The sequence below is a fragment of the Thunnus thynnus genome, chromosome 8, assembly GCF_963924715.1.
Source record: "Thunnus thynnus chromosome 8, fThuThy2.1, whole genome shotgun sequence".
NCBI classification, from domain to species: domain Eukaryota; kingdom Metazoa; phylum Chordata; class Actinopteri; order Scombriformes; family Scombridae; genus Thunnus; species Thunnus thynnus.
This window is the reverse complement of record NC_089524.1, coordinates 28,917,893-28,943,985: the sequence shown is the minus strand read 5'-3', so window position 1 is coordinate 28,943,985 and position 26,093 is coordinate 28,917,893. Positions and strand designations below refer to the sequence as shown.

The 26,093-nt window shown below is 39.8% G+C and overlaps 1 protein-coding gene across 13 annotated transcripts in view; it reads left to right on the top strand.

The window, feature by feature from the left end:
* Positions 1-334: 334 nt before the first annotated feature.
* Positions 335-26,093, top strand: part of kif1aa (kinesin family member 1Aa) — a 41,002-nt gene continuing 15,243 nt past the window's right edge. For 2 of the 13 annotated variants that reach the window (XM_067597833.1, XM_067597828.1), the window contains exons 1-27: positions 336-769; positions 2,638-2,797; positions 10,728-10,801; positions 10,949-11,131; positions 11,221-11,286; positions 11,390-11,568; positions 11,707-11,818; positions 12,053-12,130; positions 12,290-12,355; positions 12,447-12,464; positions 12,567-12,645; positions 12,760-12,838; positions 13,017-13,159; positions 14,408-14,446; positions 16,121-16,254; positions 18,285-18,364; positions 18,786-18,861; positions 19,500-19,579; positions 19,722-19,828; positions 19,949-20,029; positions 20,147-20,327; positions 20,477-20,549; positions 20,795-20,885; positions 20,993-21,141; positions 21,239-21,417; positions 21,747-21,884; positions 23,805-24,116. In XM_067597833.1, coding sequence (XP_067453934.1) covers positions 2,692-2,797; positions 10,728-10,801; positions 10,949-11,131; positions 11,221-11,286; positions 11,390-11,568; positions 11,707-11,818; positions 12,053-12,130; positions 12,290-12,355; positions 12,447-12,464; positions 12,567-12,645; positions 12,760-12,838; positions 13,017-13,159; positions 14,408-14,446; positions 16,121-16,254; positions 18,285-18,364; positions 18,786-18,861; positions 19,500-19,579; positions 19,722-19,828; positions 19,949-20,029; positions 20,147-20,327; positions 20,477-20,549; positions 20,795-20,885; positions 20,993-21,141; positions 21,239-21,417; positions 21,747-21,884; positions 23,805-24,116 — 2,903 coding nt within the window. In that variant the 5' untranslated portion in view covers positions 336-769; positions 2,638-2,691. Of the gene's footprint in view, positions 770-2,637; positions 2,798-10,727; positions 10,802-10,948; positions 11,132-11,220; positions 11,287-11,389; positions 11,569-11,706; positions 11,819-12,052; positions 12,131-12,289; positions 12,356-12,446; positions 12,465-12,566; positions 12,646-12,759; positions 12,839-13,016; positions 13,160-14,407; positions 14,447-16,120; positions 16,255-18,284; positions 18,365-18,785; positions 18,862-19,499; positions 19,580-19,721; positions 19,829-19,948; positions 20,030-20,146; positions 20,328-20,476; positions 20,550-20,794; positions 20,886-20,992; positions 21,142-21,238; positions 21,418-21,746; positions 21,885-23,804; positions 24,117-26,093 lie in introns of all 13 variants that reach the window. The other 11 variants (XM_067597832.1, XM_067597830.1, XM_067597841.1 and 8 more) reach the window with 8 other exon arrangements.

Below are 26,093 nucleotides of genomic sequence, written 5' to 3'. Positions count from 1 at the left end.
CTCTTTCCTAGATTGGACCCCCAATCAACTGTAACTTGACTTGTCTTAACATGTGACTTTGTTACCCTGCAGCTCACCTGTGTAACAACTCTGTTGTATTTGTAATTGCTTTCCTATTTTCTAGTATGCTATTATTGTTTTGCCTATGTAATGTGCATGTTTATAACTTTTTGAAAACAAAAATTACAAATCGAAAATCTTGCTCCCTAGCCTCCCTGCCCCTCCTCTCTTTTTCCCCCCTTTCTCTCTCCCCCCCCATCCAACCCCCCTCCCCTCTCTCTCTTTCTCTCTCTCTCCCTCCCACCCCCCCTCTTCTCTCTCTCCACTCCCCCCCTCCTCTTCTCTCTCTCTACCCACCACTGCATTGATGCTGTTACCTCCCTCGGTGGTGATGTCACCGGCTCAGTGGAGCTCAAGCATCCTTGCCAGAGACAGGGAGACAACAGAGCCATTTTGACCGCTTTTGACTGTGAAGAAGCGGCCACCATCCGCAGCAACCCGACCGGCCACCTTCCTTCCTGGGTCCCCACTGGCAGGGCAGGGCAGGGCAGGGCAGAGGGGGGTGGGTTGGGTAGAGGACACCGTCGACACCGTAACCCCAGCCCTTCCCGTTTTTTCATGGAGAGGCGAGGCTGTTAGCAGGGGCAGTGTCAGACCTGGAGGAGACCAGAGGAGGTGGAGGTAGCTGCGGAGCTGGATAATAAAACAGAGGAGCACGACTAACTCGGTGTCCACACAGGGGGAAAAAGACCTCATTGGCACTGCGGAGGTAGGTTTTTATTTGTCCATTGTCCCGTTGTAATGCAGTTTTAATGAGACAGTCTTTATTTACTTAGTGTTAAATCTCCTGGGAAGAGATGGGCATAGGGTGCGGCCGATGAAGAGGCTGTCAGTGACTAAAGGATAGTGTACTAACAGAAAGACATTAAAGCTGCTCTGTAACACAATACATGTGCTGTCACGACTCGGTGTTGCTTATATTGTTTGATAAACGGTATTTTAATTATGTGAGCATACGCAGGACGACATGAATAAATGCCCTGTCATTGGGCGAAAGGTAAGCTAGGAGACGTGTAGCTTGCCATAACTGAACAAATGTTATCTCACGAGCTCTCAGAATTATTTGCAATTTTTCAAGAAGTAATTACAGTTATGAATTATCAATTTTAGCCTAACCAAAGACAGGCCCTAAACCTGTGTTTACCTGTGCTTTGTGGCTTTGCTGTCATGCCATAAAGCTAACCATTAAATGTACATTTTTATGATTAAAAAGCAAAAATTGCATGAAACTGTCGTCACCTTAAAGTACACATCATCATGGTTTATTACATTAGTCTTTGTCACAGGGAAAATGGTGGCCGCCCAGCTGAGCTGCATCATCAGCTGATTGGTCAGAGCATCTGTAGATTATGACCATGAATGTTGTTGGGAAAAAAAAAGCAGATCTGAATTTTCAGAAGTATGATAAAGTATTGTTTTTTTATATAAGATATTCTGTTGAACATAATATATGCTTTAATGTGAACTCCATCGTCATCCCTTCATTTTTATATATCAAAACAATACTGGATGTTGGATCAATATTATTCAGTCTGTTTTATTTATTGATCCTTATCTGTCTTCAGTATAATCTACACTATGGCTACACCTTAAAAAACATGACGCACTGTTTTCCTGTCGTACAATGTTAACTGCATACATTTCACAAATGAATCTGTTTCACAAATGAATCTGTTAAGGTGCCAGCTTTAGAGGATGTGTCAGGAAGCAGGGTGACACAGCAGATTTTCAACAGTCAATGACGATGACAGACACTTAAGTCGCAAACTGCAGAAACATACTGTGAATATTGATACAATTCTAACAATATCCCAAATTCGGGGTATTAATTAAGTTACAGAAATGTCACTTTCTCCTATAACCTATAAACTATGATAGTTCGATAACATTCGCAGCAATGAAATCGTATCGTATTGCTCTTCGTCGAGCTTATTGATTAAAACATGAAATTAATCTATTTTGATTGGCACAGATGATGAGTCATGGTGGATCTTGATCACACCCACGATGGCACTGCACACTAAAATGTGTGGTGGCAGCGTTGATTTAATGTTGATATTTAGTCTTTTAGGAGACAGTATGACGGGGTTTGTTCATGAAACCGAGCTGCTGAATGGAGCCAGACCCTGGATTTGTGGCTGGTTTCAGTGCCATTGTAATCCAGGGAAATAGCCTGACATTTAGCTGCTGCTGCACTTCTTTTGTTACTGCTAGCTTTATTATCCATCTCCCTCGGCTGTAGCTGACCATGCATGGTCTTTTCATGTTACAGCCACATAGCCCTGCCCTCCTCTATTGTGCTGAACACGTCAACCATAAGATGTAATATTCTGCCCTTCAATTTTAACACAAATTCATCTGGAAGTAAAAATAAGACATCAGTTATGTAACATAACATAACATAACATAACATAACATAACATAACATAACATAACATAACATAACATAACATGTGACAAAAAAGATGGTTCAAGTCTGTTGTAGCATGTCATTTGCATATGAAATCATACATACTGATAAAACGGGGAATTATATTAATTAGGATTCACTATCTGCTCCTTTCCACTGATCTGCAGGCCCTACACCTGGGCACCAGACAAGGCACCCCAAGGTGCTAGGAAGACAGCACCATGGCAGGGGCCTCTGTGAAGGTGGCGGTGCGTGTCCGCCCCTTCAATTCAAGGGAGATTGGAAAAGAAAGCAAATGCATCATTCAGATGTCTGGAAACACCACCAGTAAGTACTCAAACCACAACTACTTTACTGAAAAACATTGGCCCAGTCTGGAAAATCCACCTACAGTGTTTGTGTTATATAGAGCTGCAATGATTAGTCGATTAATCGATTAGTCGATCAACAGAAAATGAACCACCAGCTATCTTGATAATCAATTGAGTCATTTTTAAGAAAAAAATGACACATTCTCTGATTCCAGCTTCTCAAATGTGAATATTTTCTGGTTTATTTAGTCCTCTGTGATAGTGAATGAAATACTTTTGGTTTGTGGACAAAACAAGACATTTGAGGTTGCATCATGGGTTTTGGGAAACAGTGATCAACGTTTTTCACCATTTTTGGACATTTTATAGACCAAACAACTAATCAATATATATTTAAAAAATAATTGACAGTTTAATCAATAATGAAAATAATCATTAGTTATTAGAGTATGTTTTAATTGTCTGAAATTCAGAATTAAATGTAGTTTGCTTGAATAGCTACATGCTACACAGGCAGCAAAAGTAGAGGAGCTGGTTGGTAGCAGGCACCTGCTGTTGGCAGCCAGGTGTAAGAACTGGGGGGGGGTGTTCTCCAACCACAGGGCACAGGTTCAAGCTTCTCCAGCTGTTCTGTTGCTGATCTTGACCTCGGACCTCCCTGTATGACTCTGCAAATCTCTATCTGAGAGAAAACGTTCAGCGTGTCTGCAAGATTTACAGCCGTCTTATTACTGAAAGGTTGATGTTTTCCATCACTAAATAGAGCTCCAACTAGATGAGTGATCAAATTGAAATCACCTGCTTAGGAAATCTCTTCAACATCACGCTGTAGGTGACATAATCTCCTGCAAATTTGATCTCATATTTATTTAGCACGATGCCTGTTATTTATTTATGTGGTCAGATTAAGCCAGATTTAAAAACGGCTCCTTATTCAACATTTTCTAATTAACTTTTCAATTCAAATCTGTCACTAATGCACTATTGGCAGCTGCATTTGGAAGAAACGTAGATTTTGTCTGCATGAAATAATCCATATAAACATACTGAAATGTTACCTACTGTATTTGTTTTTGTGCCTTATGTTGTATAGTTTTTAAGCATGTATTATAGTTCGGAGCACCCCTAATTCCTTGGGTTATGCATTGTGCGCAGCGAGGACTCTGGTCGAGAGGAGACTGGAAAGACACTCGATATGTAGTCTGCTTAGCAAGGTAAAGCCATTTGTCAATAATGGATGAGGCTCCCTAAAATATTTACCATTTGGCCTAATTTAGCCATCTCTCCCTTCTTCCTCATGTCATGGGTGACTAGACAACAAGCTGGGTGGCTTTTTTGGGTTGTCATTTTTTAACTGTGATTTGTTGGATTTTGTGATAAATTTCCCCTCTAAACTAAAATCTAGACACGTATAATCTTGCAAACTCTAGTAGGAATTGTCCATTTTCGTCCCTCAAGGTTTTCACAGCACGATGGTGATTAAAATTTGTTGACACCTACAGAAAATGTGGTGTCATTGCCTTGGCACGGAGCTCCTTCCTCCTGTCTCTACAGCAGTGGACAATGAGTATTTTGCTGCATTGTCTCCTTTAGCAGTGTAAACTTAGATCAGAGGGACTGTAGTCTACTGGGAATATATTGACAGTGTGGATATCAGTGGAATGTCCTTAGAGACATCCTGTTTGCATTTATCTGTGAATTTGATACCTAATCAAACAAAGCCTATTTCTGTTTTTTTAATCATACCAGTTATGCAGGTACATTTGATTTGAAAACACTGAATTTCACTGGCATGCTACCATGTTAATCAGTGTGGCGTTTCCTTTTTCTTTAATATATGCTCATTTGAACACTTACTGCATATTCACTGCAATACTCACCACCCTGTTCTCATATATTATCTTATATATATTCTTAGATAATGTTTGTTTGGAGACCTCCTGAGAAAACCCAACATTGTAGTTTTGCAGTACAAACTGTTCATGCAACAGTATACAACATCAATCAGGCTGTTAAAGCACTGTAGGCATTGTATAAACATACACAATAGATTATTCTTCCATTAGTGAGGAGCCAGAAAATGGCTGCAAATACACATATATATATATGTGTATATTTTTATGTACTGCTTCTGATTTTTGTTTTTCAGAAATGTATGTTTTTCTAATTTATGTATTATCGTCAAATCAGAAATAGCTATGTCACCTAATATAAGTTAAAGATTCATCACACCTGAATACAGTTAAATCTGGGAGCTCAGTTGCAATTAAAGCTTCAAAAAAGAAGAAATCATAAACTAAGCTAATAGAAATTGCAGTAGACATTTTATTTTGACATATTAAACTACTAGTTTAAGCCCCCCACGCTTGTTATTTTACACACAGAATTGGGTCTGTGTGAAGAGATTTTAGTCGCAAATCCGTTCAATCAATCTTGCTTACAATCCAGAAATTAAACTGAGTTTAACATCATGTTAGCTGTAATAAAAAACATCATGTTGATCAGAAGCACAAAGCCTCTTTCAGTGAGACTGCAGGTCTTTCATCAGAGCAGATTGTTCTCTTCAGCTCTGAGTCAATGGCTCTGGATGTGGACTGGAGGATGTGAGCTGACTGATGTCATGAAAAAGCCCATTGGTTGCAATGTCTGGAGGAGGCACAGAGGCAGGGTATAAATGCCCCCTTGTCTTTTTGTAGTCTGGGCTGAGGAAAGGAGGAAGAAAAAGTTCTGGGGGTTTTTTTGTGTGTGTCTCACTCTCTGCTTTGTGCTCTCTGACACCCATGCGTCGGTCAATAGCCCAGTTCCCACAAAGCAGCAGAATGGCAGTAATCTTGTTGTTTGAGAGATCTTCCCTCCCACGCCAGCCTTAATTAAGATGCAGGGGACAGACCTGAAGGAAAGATGGGCCTCTCTTTAGAGGGCTACTGGGTGCAAATTCTTTTCTGGATAGATTTCAATTTATTTTGCTGCAGTCAGAAAACTTATAGAGAAGAAATTTCACTACTGGACCGACTCAAAATATTTCTGTACATCCCTTTTAAAACTCTTAATAATATCAAATAAATGGCAAATTGTATGGTGTACATTATGTTGTTGTGGTAAAATTGAATGTAGACACACCCTTGTAAATAAATTTGCAGAAATATCATGCTTTTTAGGGAGAACTAAATGTATTTATGCAGCTTGTTCAAATTTTAGATAAAATAATGAGCTGATTAGCATAATATTGCACAACTACAGCTAAAGTGCCTGTTGGTAGGTTTTGTGTCTTATCGGGGTGAGCTTTATAAATTTGCATCCAACCTAAAGCAGCAGACAACATACCACCTACATGTAAACCCAGTGCTGAATATAGCATCTATGTGGCTCCCCTCCAATCTCTGTCAGTGGGTTCACATCCCCTCTGCCAGACCTGCTGACACAGCCACATTTCCTCCCCTATTGACTGGGGCAGGTCACCCGTGACAGTCTGACCAGCATCACTCAGTCACAATTATGAAGACCCAGCAGCTATGACAAAGACAAACATGGAGTGTGTCATAATAGGATGCAGAAAAGATGATAGTGTAACAACTACAGCAGATAATCACCACTATAATTAGAAGATGTGAGATGTGGGTGTCGCTGACAGTGATAGTGACAAGCAGTGGTGATGTTTTACCCCCCAAAAAGTGTGTAAACTACATTTGGGGAATCAAAATGACTTAACACTGTATTGAAGTGTGTTGTCAAACATTGCTTTTAAAAGGTGGTATTCAAAAAGTGCAAGGCAAAGTTTAGATCTTTAAAATAAAGTTGGAACCATCCCTTTATAGTAAGTAATGTAATGTAAATGTGATTATAAATATAATATGCTGTGTAACTACCTGTTTGTAATATACAATTATTCAGCAGTGGTGAAATAGCATTGAAAGAAATAAGTCCTGCATTCAGACTTAAGTGAAAGTATTTATAATAGATTAAAGTATCAGTGTAAGGAAATGTTACACTGTAGTTGCATAAACCTACAGAAAATATTTTGATGACATTTTAGTAATTAAGGACAGAACAAGTAAGGAACAAATCAGGAACTAACGTCTAATTATTAAACAGCTATTATAAATCAAGAATAATACAGTAGATAATAAGTTACATTAGAACAGACTAGATACTATGTAAACCAGTAGGAGATAATAATGTCAATGAATCAATGTAAAATAGGTCTTTTGTGTCTGTTTTCAGTTAAGTCATTAATTCCGGCTAATAAGCTGGAGTCTGTTGCCTTTCCATTCAGTCCACCAAACAAAGTTAAAACACGCCTCCATTAACGGTCTACTGATGGATTATTTTTGGATGGATCATTATTTTGTACAACCACAATATTCAGGCTGCCCTTTAGAAGATTTTGGGTTGTTGGCTCTTAAAAAATAGAAAATTAATGTTCCCTACTCCTTTTTCGTTCCCATTTTCCTACTGATGCTGTTAGCTCCCTACTTCTCATTAATTTGTTTTGTTTTTTTTGCAAAGTAATTACTCCCTGCTCAAACAATTCAGCACAATTCTAACATGCTGTTGTTTTCTTCCTCCTTATTTTCCATATATCTGAAGAACTAATTTGAATACTGTAAAAATAAGTGTCTATATCAGGCGAATACGATTAAACTCATTAGTAGAAATCAGTATGTGCAACCATTCTGTTAATAAGAGAAAATACATAGTGTATATGCGCATACACACCTGACCACCTCTGGTGACGAGTTTCCTGCCAGAAGACAATGAGCTTCTGTCGTACCCTGTCTAATTACGTTTGCCCCCCATGTCATGACTTTCAGACCTGGCGTCATCCATAAACTCAACACCTCACAATTAACAAGCGTTTCCATCATAAAAGTGGGAAGACAGGTAGTAAAGGGGAGCATGATGTAGATTGGAGACATGCTCCGTGGGCGTAAAATGCTGCTAAAACTGGCCTCAGGTGGAGATTACCCTGACATGCGAGCTGAACGCTGAGCACTGTCAACGTCACCCAAGCTACTGAGTGTAATTTTAATAGCCAGCACTGCCCTGTTTCTCGCTGTAACCCTCGTATATGCTCCCAATCACTGCCACTCTAAAGTAATTACTTTATCTGAAAGCAAGGCGCTTTTCTTTCCGGTCTTGTATGAATCATAGGACACAATCAGAGATGAGTAAGTATAGAGGAGATGAATTACTGCAAAGGGTAGTCGTCAGATCTTGATATATTTCTCATTTGAGAGGTTTGGTAAAGTAATCCATTGTCGTTTTTAAATTAGATTTATTTGATGGGGTTTTTTTCTGCGTTGTAACTCCAGATTTTAAAGAACCAGATCAGATTTATTTGCCATGAAAGCTAATCAATTGCTTCCCTGTTTTCACCACATGACAGCTTGAGACTTTGTGGGGCCTTCATTCAATATCTGACTGTATTCGAGAGTGCTCTTAAATGGCCATTTTTCATTGTAAGCCAATTGCAGTGACACACTGATATACTTTTGCAGTGTTTAACCTGCTTCACCGCTACACAGGAAATACATTTTCTTTTGAAAGTGATTAGTTACAACAGCATCAAAGCCTCTTTTAAGTATTGTGTTATTTAACCAAAATTTTGTGCAAGTTGCATAGTTTATTTCCAGGTATGGCCAATCAGGCTTTACAATGAGCAACGCTAGATTTCACTGGGAAAGGCAACAAGGGTAAACGCTATTGCTGCATTCATTATTATTGTTTCATTAATGCTAGTTGTCCCTCCAATTCTAAGTAGGTATAACCGGAATTTCAAATGATGTCTGAAGTGATGACATTTACTGTAAAGAAAACATTTGTGGCAGGAGACAGTGCACAGTTAGGGAAATTAGCAGTTGCTGCTGTGGTTAGCGGCAAACCTCACACATTTTATGACAGTTACAAGCACTGAGTACACTACTTTTGTATTCTCAAAATAGAAGAGAGTCCTGTGTGTAAACTGTAATGCATCTGTGTTGATATTTGGCCGTCTTCCAGAGTACCTGGACACGTCATGCCCAGTAAACACAGCCTCATCTCTTTGTCATGGTGAGGAATGGGTCTGAAACTCTAAACCCAAGACTAACTGCCACACTGGCCTATATTTCATAGATGGAAAGACAGCAGCAGTGTAAAGAGGAAATAACAGTGTGTACGCTTACTTGAGAGTCTACTTAGCCCTGGGCCTTTTCTTCTATTATCGACCACATCTACATTAGCAGGAAAAATGTTGTCTGGCGCTCTGGGAGCAGAAAGGAAGCATTTTCACAGTTGTTATCATCAGACCATATTAGATGTGTTGTTCTTCTGTGGGCACGCCACCAGGTCAGTCACTCCAGTGGCAATATTTACAGTCATACTTGGAACTAAGGAACACACTGATATTTGGGTGTGCTTCAGCCCTCTGCAAGAGAACTGTACAGCTGATATTTTGCCTTTAATTGTGTGTCAATTTTCATTGTAAAATGTCTCAACATTATGAGAATGAAAACAAACGTAGGCCTTATCATCCCATCACACAGGTTGTTGTATGTGGAAGCATTTTTCTACAAATCTTAATTACTTTTGCTGCATGTCCATTTTTAGAGAATATTATTCATTCTTCTGGCTCAGTTGTCCATGTTTGGATCACATTTATTTTGTCTGTTGTTCAATCAAATGTGTTATTCCAAAAATGAAATCTCTGGACAAGAAAAAAAGTTATACAATTAAATAACGGATATATCAAAGAGGCATTGTTTTGAAAGAATCAATTATGATATTGTGTAAAAGAGCAAAATCTTTATAAATACACATACTGTACATACACAGTTTTCTTTGCTGCAAATAAGCTTTAAGCTCTACACTTTAGTAAAAAGCCTGAGAGCTGTAGAATAAAATGACAGTAACATAACTAATAGATGAAGTGAACCAGAGAAAGATGTGTGTCCTCATCATAAAGTGAATGAGTACCTCTATGTGCTTTGTAAAGGGTCACGGAGCAGACGTATCTAATATCAAGTTAGGCCAGATATCAGTAGGAAATGATTTGATCAGCCATCATAATTCAAGAATGGAGATTTGCTTGAGTCATCATTGGTCATCCTGTGGATATAAATGTACCAGACCAGACTATCATTGGTAAGACTAGGATTGCTGTTGGGTAATGTGAAAAGGTATTGAATAGAAAGATTAAACTTTTAATGGCAGATGGTTGATATGACTCATTTTGGTTTGTGCGAAACAGACTTGTGTGATATACAGTATAGATGGTTGACACAGGAAGAAAAAATGAATATTTTAAGATTCACAAAGGTAGAATATGTTGGAGGGCAAACAAAGGACAGCTGAGCCTGATGAAATGCAGCTGAAGGCTGATGGTTGTGTCATGATTAGACTGTTGAAACATGAGTTGAGTCTGAGCCTGACAGGCTCAGTCTGAGCTGTCCTAAAATGGCCGTTGCACAAGAGAAAGCTGGTAGGTAACAACAAGGTCTTTTACTTCTGGCACCACCATCAGGCCAAACTGTACATTTGGAAATAGGAAGTAAAAATAGCAAAGTTGTCTCTTTTTCATCCAACCTATTTTCCTGGTGTTATGAATTACAGCCTTGTGGCTGTACTGAAGAGGTTTAATCTTGTTTTTGGTTGTACGTGCTATTTCCTACTCGCTCACATAAATTTGCAAGTGTGCACCCACCTTCAGTGGGGGTAAATGTTTTTCTCATTACTCTCAGTGTTCATCTTCCTAAAAATGCCAAAAGGTTCCCAAAACAGCTGATCTTTTGTGGTTTGCGTTAATGTGGTGCCCAAACATTAAAGATCACTATTGGTACAGAAAGAAGAAGCAACTAAGGCCTTTCCAGCTCTATTAGTACAACATGACACTGATCCAGTTCAGATACAGTTTCATGTGGACGGCACTCACCCTCCCTCTGACCTGTGTTCCTTGTCCTGTCTTTCAGCCATCATCAACCCCAAGCAGGCCAAAGACAACAAGAGCTTCAACTTTGATTACTCCTACTGGTCGCACACCACGGTAACTCTTTCCGCACTCCCACAGAGCAAATGTTGCACAGACACCCCAACAAAGCCACAAACACACACACACACACACACACACACACACACACACACACATATTACTATGGATTGCTAATTATTGATCTCTTATTTCTCTCCACAGCCGGCGGATGTCAATTATGCCTCTCAGATGCTGGTGTACAAAGACATCGGAGAAGAAATGTTGCTGCATGCCTTTGAAGGTTACAACGTCTGCATCTTTGCTTATGGCCAGACGGGTGCTGGCAAGTCCTACACCATGATGGGAAAACAGGATGTCAAAGATCAACAAGGAATCATTCCCTTGGTACAGACATGATTACTTGCACAGTAAGTGAATCTGAATTTCTCTCTTGTAAAAATTCTGAATTAATGTTCTTATTTTCCTCCTTCCAGCTGTGTGAAGATCTTTTCACTAAAATCAATGACAATACAGACAACAGCATGTCTTACTCTGTGGAGGTAAGTATGGTTCCCCTCTGTCATCTGCCCCTCCTGTATATACAGTACACCTGAACCCGTCACCTGTTCAAAATGTTTAAGCTCATTTTATGAAACTGAACAGGTAAGCTACATGGAAATCTACTGTGAACGTGTGCGGGACTTGCTGAACCCTAAAAACAAAGGGCACCTGCGTGTGCGAGAGCATCCTCTGATGGGACCCTATGTGGAGGACCTGTCCAAGCTGGCTGTCACCTCCTACAACGACATCCAGGACCTGATGGACTCTGGCAACAAGGCCAGGTGACGAAGCCGTCCATCAGCTTATTTAATTATTTATATTCTAGCTATTTGCACTTTGAATTCTTATATTTGTTGGTCTAACAAACACAGAAACATTTCATTTTGCTTATTGGATAAATGAATCTCCTCTCTCTACAGGACTGTGGCTGCCACCAACATGAACGAGACAAGCAGTCGCTCGCATGCCGTCTTTAACATCATATTCACTCAGAAGCGCCTTGATGCCGAGACTGATAACACCTCGGAGAAGGTACAACATGAGTGAACTCATTTAACATTGAGCTGTTGTCTCTGCTTATCTTTTAGCTGATTGATGACACTGATTTAAATCTTGTCGTAATTAGGAAATCATTGATTACTTGAAGGTCATAATGATAATGTGAGGTGAAAATAATCTTTTAACGAAACCTGTCTCTGGAACAACAATGATACAAGTAATCTGTTGTATTTTATTCATTAAAATCTATTGCATGGTCTGTTGCAGGTCAGCAAAATAAGTTTGGTGGATTTGGCTGGCAGTGAGAGGGCAGATTCTACTGGAGCCAAGGGGACAAGGCTTAAGGTGAAAATACTTTCCTTTATTACATTTGGGGTATTCAAAAACAGCTCTGAAAACACATTTACTCGCCTGTGTGGGAAACAATCAATATGGCTAAATATACATTAAAGCAATTGATTTGTGTGTGTTTACTTTCAATGCAAACATCCTTCTCTGTCACAGGAAGGAGCAAATATCAACAAATCTCTGACCACGCTGGGGAAGGTCATCTCTGCTTTGGCAGAAGTGGTAAGAATTCTATCTGTGTACTGTTCATTGTAAGATAAAGCAGATTTAATGTAGGATAAATGTGTTTATTTTACTGTCTACTTCATTTTAGGACTCTGGGCCAAATAAGGTAAACTATTTGAATTCTAATATTTTCTGTGTATTATTTCTCTCAACCTAAATGCAGATAAATGCATTGATTTTAATTTTGTTTTTCCTATTTAACACACAGAATAAAAAGAAGAAGAAAGTAGAAAGCTTCATTCCCTACAGAGATTCAGTTTTGACCTGGCTACTGAGAGAAAATTTGGGTATGAGCACTATAAATCTGAGTTTGACAGGGTAATGTTTCCTAATAATCCATCAATCTTCAGCAAACTGAGCCCAAAGCATTCTAATCTAACTCTTTTTCTACATTGTGTCAGGGGGGAATTCTCGCACTGCGATGGTAGCTGCCCTGAGTCCAGCAGACATCAACTATGACGAGACCCTCAGCACACTCAGGTAGAGAGCAGACAACACATTTTCTGCTACATCTTTTACCTCCCGCACAGCCAATGAATGCGGCTTTGAACGACAAGTTACAGCCGCAGTGCCGTGCTGCGGGGGTGGGGGGGGATTGTGAATATGTGCGTGCCTTGTTGTCTCCTCCGTCACCCGTGTCCCTTATTTACACTCACAGGTACGCAGACCGCGCCAAACAAATTCGCTGTAACGCTGTCATCAACGAGGATCCCAACAACCGACTGGTGCGCGAGCTGAAGGAGGAGGTGTCTCGTCTGAAAGAGCTCCTCTTCGCCCAGGGCCTGGGTGACATCATTGAGAGTAAGGGCTCATTTATTGGGTTGGTGTGACCATTAGTGTTATCTCTAAATTCAATTTCAAACCGTTTGTAATGGTTTCAGACCATTTTGTAAGTGTGCACATTATTCTCAAGGCTATACAATCAGCCTCACCTCAGCTCACACAGCTCCTCTCACAAACACTGCACTAGTATTCTCCCTATGTTCACAAACATTATGTGTGCGTCAAGGTGCGTTCAGATACAACATCTAACCAAGAACCAGCCCTCCAAAATTAATGGAAAGACATGAATGGAAAGTGATGAATAGATGCAGATTCTCTTTGGACTACAGAGGGACCAGAATTGAAGTGCAATTTATTCCCATGTTGTAGGGAGGGAGCTAGCATGACGAGCTATTTAATATTAGCGTTCCAAGTTGGAAAATGCTAGCCTCTACTGCTGTCCTAGCACTCATTTAACCATATAATAGTCCACCAGTACAGTTGTATAATGTGTAATGTAGCTCTAGAAGGAGCTCTCTCTGTCTGTAAAAAGAAAAGTCTGAAAAAGAAACCCTGATGATGTCATAGTGTGTAAATTATAACAGGGAGTCTGCATTACAAACTAGAGGTGAGGGGTTTGATAGACGTGGGCATTTACCAGGCACACACGGTCTACAGAAAAGATGTATTGAGTTATATTGAATTGCATTATGGGGGGCATGGGTTCTAGTGTTTTTGGAGATTTCAGCCTCTGCTGCATCGATTTTGATCATAAATGTTTTGGTTTGTCTCTTGCACGTCCTTCAACTTTTTGTGCAAGACTAAATCACTAGATTACTCCTTAAAACTGAGACAAAAATCAATGCTGATGGAATAAACCACCTGCACTATTATGATGGGCTGCATCATGTTACACCCAACCCTCCAATTCTGATGCACTATTAAACAAGATGAAAATTTGTATCTGAACACAGCTTTACAGTTATCTGAAATTGTTTTTTTTTTTTTTCTCATAACCATTGTCATGGCTGAACCTGTGAGTGTTTCATTTACAACATTTGTTACAGAAAAATCAGAAATGAACATGCAGAACTATATCTCCTGTACTGAGAGCATTCTAGACAAACTGGTTGTATTTATGTCGACTACACAGCTCAAGTGTTCAGCAAATGATACATGAACATTTAAATCCATGATCATTTTAATCTAAAGGTGTTACACTGTCTCTTTTTCTCTTTCTCTCTTTCTCTCTCTCTTTCTGTCATGCTATATCTTGTCTTCTCCCAGCATTTCGAGGGTCTGGTGCTGAGATAGAGGGTTTGAAATGTATGTTTCTTGGCTCTTGCTTTTGCTCTTGTGGCAGCTTAGCATCACTGGCGCTTTCTGTGACAGTAAATAATAGCTTTTTTGTGTTCCCTGCAGCACCACAATATCAAGAGAAATTGATCAGATTGTTTAAAGAGATATCTACTGAAATACAAGTAGATGAATGTTTATGCAATACAAATAGCATATAGGCTTTGTCATTTTGGCTGTTATCTATTTATATCTCTATATATGCAATATCATGGTGCTGTAGAGATTTGTGTTTGGCTTCGTAGCTGTGGCATTGGTGGGGCAAAGCTTAATTCACTGTGATGCAACAAAGCAGAGCAGCAAAATATGAATTTGCACCATCAAGAGACATGTTTCATCCCAATCTTTAATTTCCCTGATGTAGAGACTGTAGCCTCCCATTCCCCCCCCGGCAGGGTCTGTCTGGCTTTATCACCTCCCGTTGGCAGCCGTAACAGAAAGCATTCAGTAAACATAAGACGATGATGATGCGCCCTTTCCCGTCATTTGAGGGAGAGTATAATAATTTGCATAATATTAGATCTATGAGGTACTCACCTCATTTTATGCTATGAGTTTTTTACTGTCTTTCCATAATACATGACTTCATTAGCTGCACTGCGAAGGCGATATTATGTGATCCATCTTGGCAGGCAACAGCCTGTCCAGATGGATGGGTGTGATACACTTTTCCAATTTATTGCTCTGTGTTGCCATAGCAGCAGCTGCAGGGTTGATATTCTTTATTTTGTAAAATCTATCATAGGCCTTTGAGGTGTCACAACAATGCCAAGGAAAAACATTGAACGAACAACAGAATACAGGATGTAAACTGTAGACTGTTTCGATAAATAGAAAAGATATCAAAAGTCATGATTCAAAATGTCCACAGGTGTTTACTTAATGGCTATACATATAAACTTGTCTGATTCTCTGCCAGAGTAATGGATTTCTTTCAGTAAATTGTTTGGCATTGCTCATTTTAGAGAAGCACACTGAGCATTAAATGCATCTCGTCAGCTTTTAGATACAGTGATAATGTTAATGGAGAGCTCAGGCTTCCTGAATGTTCTCTGAAGAATGAGTCATTATGTCCCTGCACATTGGACGGCCTTGCTTACGTATTTCATTTTCCATACACAATGACTCATTTTATTTTTGCTTTAAAAGATGCTTGATTGGAAATAATTCTTGTCTCATATTTGAAATTCTATCTGAAATGAACAGTATATATATTGCAACTTTACATTTGCTTATCTTTGACTGTTCCTGCATTTGACACTTGCTTGAGGTTTTTTGTATATTAGTTGCATTATCTTTTGTGCCTTGTAACGGCTGGATGGCCTCTTTGTTGCATCTCTTTGGTTGGTCTTCTTTGCGCGTGGCTTTCCGCTGGTGCTGCCCTCGCTTGTATACAAGCAGTTTAAGTTTCTCTCTGTGAATTAGATTTGTTTTAAGCCACATTTTGTCTTCTTTCTATTCTCCCTTTTCTTCTCTTCCTTATCTGTCTGGATTTCTCCATTTCTTTACTCCCTATTATCGATTACCCCAACCCCACTTCCTGTACACTCCCAGCGCCCCCTCCCACCCTGACAGACCTATCCGATTACAAGAACAATAACAATAAAGGCCAAGCTGTGAATCAAAGGGATGATCTCTCCACAGTGACCAATGCCATGACGGGGATGAGTCCCTCTCCGTCTCTCTCGGCCTTGTCCAGCCGTGCCGGATCTATCGCCAGTCTGCATGACCGCATCATGTTCAGCCCAGGCAGTGAGGAGGCCATCGAGAGGCTGAAGGTGAACACTGGATGACAAACAGTACCTCTTTAATTTCTCACTCCATTTTGACATAATGCAGTTGTACTGTACGTACATATTAGATATTCCCTATGCCCATCAGTTACATGTTGCCAGATGATATCTACAGCGTTATTCACCAATGATTTGTACTCATGACCTCTCAGTAGTTAAAGGAGAAGACAGGCTATCATCTGTGTTTTTGTTATTGGCAACAAATCCCAAAAAGTATTGTTGGGAGCATTTTATGGCTTTAATAGAGGGTCCACATTAGAAGTTTGTTTTGTCATGTTTCATCTTTTTAAAGGATAAATAATTTCCTAAAACAGCTGAGCACTCTAGTTTTTAGGACAGTGTATGTGCAACTAACTTCAAAATATACAATTGTGCCCATGTTCAGGTTCCTGTTTCAAAGTGGGATTAGTGAAAACTCTGAGTTTGTTATCCCTGAGATGAAGGAAACTCTGGGTTTTCAGTCCCAGAAAGTTACCACGGTAACTGACCCAGAGTTAACTGTGAAGCTAACCTGCTCGCTGGCAGGCTTTCTTCAACAAGCCCTGAGTTTCTCTCTGTCTTCTCCCTCTTACAGAGCCAGACTCGCTGTTTCATTTCCTCATCCATTCAGTCTGCATCAAAGGGCATTCATTAGTGGAGGTTTACTGTATGTTAGAATCAAAATCCTGGTTGGATATTAGTTTAGTTACTCAAGGACTTTCTAAACTTAGCGCTTTTATGAACATCAGTCATTTCTTTGAACGGCGGTTTTTACCTTCACATTCAAATATTACACAGCATGAATTCAGCCTCAGCTCAGAATAAAACCTCTGCATGTCCTTCTGTTATAACACTGTGACTCACTGTGCACACAAGACAGCAGCTACTGCACTGAAATGTTCATTGAACATAATGTGTAATCTCACTTTAAATTTAAAAATCAGTAATAAGCTTTAGACACATAGGATCAATGAATAATTATCTCTATCACTCATGATGTGATCGGTTGCACTGATGGAACATCATTCCTATAATATTGGACATTATATGTTAATATTACTGAGTGATTAGGATCAAACAGCATCACTGAATGCTGTTGAACCAAAATACAAATAGACGTCAAAACTCTTAAAATCTACCATATTTAACCTTGATGCTGTTTCAAGTGCAAACACACAACACACCAAATACATTATTACTGTCAGACTACTGACACTATCAGACTGTGAGTTTACAGTCATGTCTCTGTGTCTTTGATCTCTATATGTTATAAATCTTTAACTATATTTTTCATCTTCAGTTGCTGCCTCCTGTGTTTTGTCCCTGTCAGATTAAAGCTGAACAAATATGTTTAAAATATAATGTAGCTGCAGCCCGATACACAGTCAGGTTCTCCTTCATCATCATTAAGGAAATGGAAGTCTGGTAAATGATGAATTAATGGACAACACTGAATAGAACTTTATTGTGTTAACTTATTGACACTTTTTCCCGCTCTGACTCAGGCTTTTTTTTATTTTTTAAAGATAAATATGCAACGTCCGCATACACATGCATTAATATCTCTACTTCCACTGGATTAATATGGAGACTCTGTGTTAAATTTACCTAATGCCATGGTGAATCATAGTATCTGAGCTCCATTGATGATATCATCACACACACGCTTAACTCAGAGTGAACATAGTCAGAGTTCATTGAACTGACTGATCAGTTGTTCTGGACCTGAAAACTCCCATCTCATTTCCCATCTCGGGGTTCATCAACTCAGAGTTCAGGTTTAGGTTCAGAGTTTGTTAAGCCTGCTTTCTGAAACAGGCCCCGGGACAATGACTGAACATGTCACCTGGTGCAACAGTGTTCGGACAACAATGGAGCTTTGGCTACACAGACAGTACTTGTTAGAAGGATCAATTCATTGTTGGTTTTGGTCTTTTCTTGAGACTTGTTGACAAAAAGAAAAATATACAATATCGCCAGGCATAACCTTTTAGATGCTTGTTTACATGTCTTAACACTGCTGTTTGAAATGTCAGGAAACAGAAAAAATCATTGCAGAACTCAATGAGACTTGGGAAGAGAAACTTCGTCGAACAGAAGCCATTCGAATGGAAAGGTGAGATACATACAATATGCCATTTGTCTTTTTTTTCTAACTTCTCTTTTAGAAAAGAGTCCAGGACCACACAAAAGTAAAACTCATGAATTAAAGACAATAATTCATGAACACTGAGATAAAACAGACAACAAATAGCATCAAAGAATGCTTATGTAATGTTAAGAAACAGGACATGTGGAGTCATTGCAGATAACTTAATATAGAAGTAGAATTTGATCTTTTTTATAACATACTTACCTGTTTTTGTAATCTTTACAATTATTTATCTTAAAATGACTCTACAAGAGGAATGTGCTAAAACTGACTTATATAGAAAAATATACCAGTGCTCCACTTATTCATGCAAACTATATTGATTATTGAGGCATCTTAACATATAGACAAATCACTGAATACTGCATCTGATGTTCATCCACAGAGAGGCCTTGCTGGCAGAAATGGGTGTAGCAATGCGAGAAGATGGTGGGACAGTTGGTGTATTCTCCCCTAAGAAGGTAAGAAAGAGACATTTCCAAAAATGCTCCATGACCTAATACTTACCATTTCAATTATTCACTAAAATGCTTGTCTATTTACCCCAAAGCCCTCCGATAGTCCTAGAAAGCCCCAGCCCGTGTTTATTGACACAGTCGGGCTGTTTTCCCCCAACGAGGTTTGTAGCTCTGAAGTGTTTAAAGCTGCCTCCTTCTCTGGGTGCTCTGAGTCTCACTTCAACAGGAGCCTCGCCAAGATCTGACGAGGGTTTATTTTTTTCATTAAGTGTTATCTTAAATCTACTTCATTACTCACTTCAAACACTCCCTCACTGCGCTCAAGGCAGCAACGGTTGTAAACATGGGGGGAAAGATAATGGCTGTGCCCCCATTTCGGTGGTTTATGGCTGTTTGCCTGCAGCCCCATAACATCTACATTAAACACTTGTGCTGTGAAGCTGTAGGGAGGGAATTTGACTGCATGGTTTTAACTACTGCTTATCGTTTGATGTTTCTTCCTGGGAGAGATTGCTTTTCAGCACTGTGATGTGCAGTGCATACATATGTTATATTGTAAATAACATATGGATAATAAATGATTTATGTAAATTACTTACTAAATTTCTACAGGCAGTAAATTATTCCTTGTTCTCTGTCAGACGCCTCATCTGGTGAACCTCAACGAGGATCCTCTGATGTCTGAGTGCCTGCTGTATTACATTAAAGATGGAATCACCAGGTTAGATATGACAATAATAATAATAATAATAATAATAATAAACCACACTGAAATGGTAACTTAAATGGAGGAAAGCAAAGAATTTTATTTGAAGTGTTATATTTACTTGCTGTGACATCATATTTTCACCTTTTGTTTATAGGGTCGGTCGTGTAGACGCCAGCAGTCGTCAGGACATAGTCCTCAGTGGCCACTTCATAAAGGATGAGCACTGCACCTTTACCAGTTCTACTGATCCATCAGGAGAAAGTGAGCAATCCTTATCTTGCTTTATCAGGCTTGTATTTGTGTACATAAGTGTTTAATAAGAGTTTAATATTGACAGACAGGACAGGAAGTCTCATTTTGTTCTCTTTGTTTCCTAAACAGCTGTTGTCCTAGAGCCCTGTGAAGGAGCTGAGACCTATGTCAACGGAAAGAGAGTGACAGAGCCCACTATCCTCAAATCAGGTCAGTAAGCTCTCTTGCTCCCTGGATATCATCTTTCATTCTGTATAGTAACTGGTAGCACCATGTATGTGGTATCCATTTACTTTTATACATGCTGATGTTTCAATACCCCCATAGGAAATCGCATCATCCTGGGGAAAAGCCATGTGTTCCGGTTCAACCACCCTGTGCAAGCTAGAGCAGAGAGGGAGAGGACACCATGTGCTGAAACACCTGCTGAGCCTGTGGACTGGGCCTTTGCCCAGAGGGAGCTGCTGGAGAAACAGGGCATTGACATGAAACAGGAAATGGAACAGAGGTAATTTGGGGAAATAGTGAGCCAAGGGACTTGATTCTTTCCAGAAAGGCAGTATAGATATCAGATAGGGCCTCATCCCTGACATATATTATTGTAGACGGGAACACCAAATGAGATTCCCCTTTGTCCTCGTGTGTTTATGTCCTCAGGCTGCAGGAGTTGGAGGACCAGTATCGCAAAGAAAGAGAGGAGGCCAACAACCTTCTAGAGCAGCAAAGACTGGTACAGTAATGAGCAGCTTTGCAAGTGTCAGCGAGTGTAGCTTTGTGTGCTGCTGATATTAATCATTAAAGGTATAGGAAACAACATCTAACAATATTTTTTATGCTTCATTTACAGTACATTCATATTTTTATTGAGCTGTGGTCCACAGTTCACTTATTCACTTGACATCTATTCCTAAATAGCTTGCTAATGTGGTAGGGGGACCAGAATTTGACATGGGTCTTCATAAACCATTTCTATAGGATTATGAGAGCAAGCTTGAGGCTCTTCAGAAACAAGTGGACCGTTATTACCCAGAAGCGACTGAAGAAGAGGAGGAGCCAGAGGAGGAAGGTAGTGCAAATGATTGAACACAGACACCTGCAAATAATGTATCAATAGTGAGTTGTTGGTAAGCAAATCCTCACTAAATGATGATCTTTCATCCTTTTGGCCCACAGTGCAATGGACAGAGAGGGAAAGGGAGATGGCTGTGTGGGGCTTCCGTAAGTGGAGGTGCTACCAGTTCACCTCTCTCCGTGACCTGCTATGGGGCAATGCCATCTTCCTCAAGGAGGCCAACGCTATCAGTGTGGAACTCAAGAAGAAGGTCCAACATGTTAATGTCATTAAAACTCCATTATAGCCACAAACTGATGTTATAATATGGATCTCTAACTATATCAATGCTTTCTGTGCTCCTGCAGGTCCAGTTCCAGTTTGTGCTGCTGACAGACACTCTCTACTCCCCCCTGCCTCCAGACCTGTTGCCCCCAGAGGCAACTAAAGACAGAGAGAAGCGACATTTCCCACGCACTATTGTGGCTGTGGAGGTGCAGGATCAGAAGAATGGAGCCACCCATTACTGGACATTAGAAAAACTAAGGTACATGATCATGCACCGTGTCTTTACATAACAACATTTTTTAAATTCTGAATTCTACATGTACTTGCCAGACATGTAGCTTTCATATATTCTTTCAATGTAACATTTGGCCAAAAGACAATACTAATCTAGAAACACTCTCTTTAATAATTGCACTGCCAACTAAAAATGTCTGCAAGCCTTTGACATACAGTAGAGACAAAATGAGCAACGATCTCAGTGCGTATGTGAGGGATACATTTCACAAAAAGAACATTCCTAATTAACTCCATGCTATGTATCTTTTTAGTCTAATGACTCTATGTGGTGACGGTTGCTGCTTCTTGCAGGCAGAGACTTGATCTGATGAGAGAGATGTATGACCGCGCTGCTGATGTGCCCAACAATACCACCGAGGACAGTGAAAATGTGATGACCGGAGGCGACCCCTTTTATGACCGCTTCCCTTGGTTCCGTCTGGTTGGCAGGTAAATGCTGAACAACAGTATCGCTCCTACACAGTATGTGAACAGCAGAGACAGGCATTCATCCTGAGCTGATACACTATAAACACCAAATCACAGGTCAACAGCAGCGAGCAGACAGCTGCCCAGTGTTAGTCTTATTTGTCTGTTCATGATAACGGGAGGCTATTGGCTATAAGTGCCACATGTGCATGTGGTCACCTGATGGACCATAATGACGGAGACACCAGCCTGAAGTAGTCTGCAGCCCAGTTCATTATGGTGTCTCTATCATTACATAGTGAAGTCTGGTGTTCCCAGTCTACACTGTAGTTGCATTACTATCATCGTATCTCTCCTTTCACCAAATGTAAAAAATTCTATTTATATGAAGGACTTAATGGGCATCATTTATCAAGAAACATACAGTGATCGGAAATTTACACAAACACCATGAATGTAATAATTGAACTTATTATTCACAAATGTTGTCATAACTGATATGTTTTAACTTGTACTGTCAGTGTACTGTCAATTGTCAATCTAATCTCTATGTGCTTTATTAACGAATGCAGTCCTGTCTTCTTCTGGTAGCCTGAGTGAATATATTTCTCCTGAATACGGCCTTGCATCTTAAACACAAAGGATGGATTTGACGATCGATGGAAATGATTGGTACAGGCTTGTCGATTCCAGGCCTGTCTTTTTTAATGGGAAAAATAGTCCATGGAACATTTGAGAACGACATTTCTTCAGTCCTCCTACTCAAAGCCTGCTGTTTCTTTCTCTTCCACTTTAGCACACAGCCTCCCAGTCGCTCTCTCTTTCTCGCTCTTGCAGATGGGTCCAACACACAGTCACATGCCCCAGTTACATAATATTCAGCATATCAAGCCTTTAATGTCATTTAGCTCCAGCAAGACAGGTAAAAATGTTCAGGCAGTAATCTGAAAACCACTTGAAATATGTTGTTTGTCAGCTCATTTAGAATTTCTATTATACAATAGGTGAGTAATAAAAGCATATCTAGTCAAATACGCCACATCAAAGGAAATTGTTGTATTAGCCATTTGTATTATGAACACTCGTAAAGCTAACTAGTTGAGACACACTCTTGATACGCTTATGATCAAGGGCTTTTTTATTTCAATATAGGCTTTACACCAGAAGTCACCGCTGCTAATAATCTACGGGGATTCACCCATAATGTCCACAGAGAGTTGTTTTTGTATGTATTTACTACTTATATTAATTTAGAGTAGTCTATTCTAAATCAGTAATGACGTTAATATTCATGAGATAAGATTCTAGCAGCACAGACAGAGACTATAGAACAGATGAGGAACTTTGAAATAAATAAATAAAAATTAGACTGACACTAAAAATATTAATACAATATACACATTACAATACATTAATATATATAGCTGCATTTTGCAAATAGTGTGTATATTATAGGTATATGTATAGATATAATTATGAATAATAACAAATATATAAAAATATTGTTGTTGTTATATATAATGTACGTGTAGTATATGTAATATACACACACTTTACTGCAAATACAGCAGCAGTTTACACCTAAAAGTGATTTTTCTCAGTTTTTTTTTTCTCCTCTTTTGAAGCAAATTGTATTTTATGCAGATTGTCAAGCATCATACTCATGGTCTGGCACATTTAAGTATATGCCCTCCAAGCAAAGGTGGTTAAATACTTCTAACAACCTTTGCAGCTTGTCTTGCACTATCCCATCTGTCGTCTATGTCTCCACTATATGCTCTCCACTACAACAGACAGTAAAAGCAGATTTTGGCTCAAAGGGAGGAAGGTTTTCTCCACTGGTCCACTCCATATGGTGCCCTTCCGCCCCTCTTGTTTGAACAAGTGTGTGCTTTCTATCTGACTGTACTAACCCAGTTCCCATGTCTCTGGCTGCACCAGAAACCCCATTTTCAACACATGCATGAGCGAGCGCATGAGTGACCTTACCCCATCCCCGACCCTCTCCAACTCTGAAATTACTGAGCTGGCCGACTCGCAGCGGGAGGGTCGAGGGGAGGAGGAGGAGGAGTTGGAGGATTTGGACGACCTGGACGATGATATCTTTTTGGACGACCCGTGCTCGGAGCTCGGGGGAGAGGATGATGATGATGATGATGATGATGATGATGATGAGGGAGAGCTCTACCGAGGCTCCAGCGAAGGCCTGGACCCCTTTTACGACCGCTCACCATTATTCAGTGTAGTGGGAAGGTTGGTGAGGTTTCGGGAGCATGCTGGTGGAGGAAACTAGCTCTTTCACGCTGAGACGCAGGGTCCGTTTCCCTCAATAGACATCAGCGCAGACAAAATGACATACGTGAAAACGCAATACACGACACAGATGCAGTATGTTCTCACACGGTCCTGTTTTGTGGACTGTGTGTGCATGAGTGAGGAGAGTACATGAAACATTCACACAGGAGTGCCAGAGTGTCTTTTGTTTTCGTATGTGGCAACCACACATTTTCTGCCCACATTAGCCTGCTTTTGGGTGTACAAACAGACATTTCCCATGGTACTGTCCAGTTGGGGCAAGTAAACTACACTGTGTTGAATTGGCGCAATAGCTTCAGTGGCGATTTGGAAACCAATTTTAACTATGTTTTTTTGATCGTTGGATTTTCATTTCGTCATCTTCTTTAACACTGGCTGCTTGTTGAGTACTCCAAGACAAACTAGCCCCTTAAGCTAAGTTTCCCCTGTCTCAATTGTCACTGTCACACAAATGTTCTCAAATATTAAACCACTACACAGATTTTTTTCATGAATATGATTCTGAGTGGACACTGGAGTAGACATTTCTGGGCTTCAAGGTTTATCTTTTGCTTTCTATTTTTAATCTCATCAAATTAGACTTGCTTCTTTTTATTGTTTGCTAAACTGTTTTTTTATACACTAGCTTAGACCAAATGCTTCTCCCTCATTTGACAATTGTATCAAACAAGTCCTTTAAGCCAGCCTGGGGTGGGTCGTTTCTTACCACTTGTTTCGATGGAAATCCAAGCAATGTTGATGCTCAACGGCTGCTTGAGGTGTGTGTTTCACTTATGTGCGGTTAAATGGAAAATAGTGGCTTTTAAAGATAATTCACTAGCCAAAAGCACTGACATGTCTCATGGAGTATATTGAGGTCTGATTTGCATAACACAGGAACCCACAGCGAAATGTTCTCACCGTGCTGTGAAACCTGAATAAGTATGAAAGAGTCTGGAAATTATTCACGTGAAGTAGCAAAGTTATGTTCAAGGAAGACTCAAAATCTCAAGATGAAAGAGCTGGTTTCTACTGCAGCTGTCTCTTTTAGGCATGCCAGAGCACAAGTCTTTTCATTTTGACCTTTTTTGTCAATTTTTACTTGAATACGTCTGATGATGATCTAGTGCCCTTCTTTTGCACAAATTAGCACTTCGACCCAGGAGGTGCCCTTTGATTTCTGATGTTATTCGTTGGTTTTTGGTGTAGCATATAATATATCAAGCTGTTGGCAGTTTTTATTCAAGCTGAGCCATGTTCCGTATGATGATTTCTGTTCCATTTGCTTTTGATTCCTTTGAGTCGAGAAGTTGAAAGCATTTTTGTTCACCTTTTTTGTCCTGAGCATGCCTTCTTTGCACCTCACCAATCTTGTCATAAGCCTTTCCCTTTTAACACTCGCCACCCTTAAATGTCTACCCCTGTTAGCTCATGGAAAAGTGGTCCTTGACTGCAAGATGTATTGTAGCTAAAAACTAGAAAGAAAAAACAAGGAAGAGAAAACTTTCTAATGCAGTTGTTCTCAAGCAAAATGTAGTCTTTGTCACTACCCCTGAAGTATTTTCAAATGTAATGCATATACAAAGTGCCACAAGTGCTCAATTTGGCTTTGTACATTTGATATGTAGTGCAGTGTTTTCATATTGAGTGCAGTAGAATATAATCATTAAGCAATGCAAAAAGAACTCATTATTTCAGGAATGCAGTTCATTGCTCATGAGGAAAACATCTGCTCTCCAGCTCAGTGTTGAGCTGGTTTCCAATATTTTGAAATCATTTAAAGAATTCAAAAGTTGACCCTTACACACATGCTCCTTAGCCTCACCAAGCTTTCATCAGTACAGTAAAAAAAAAGGAATACTGCATGTAACCCATAAATGTCCTGATAATATCATCATTTGTAGATGGTGAGGAAAAGCCCCTAAGAAGCGATAG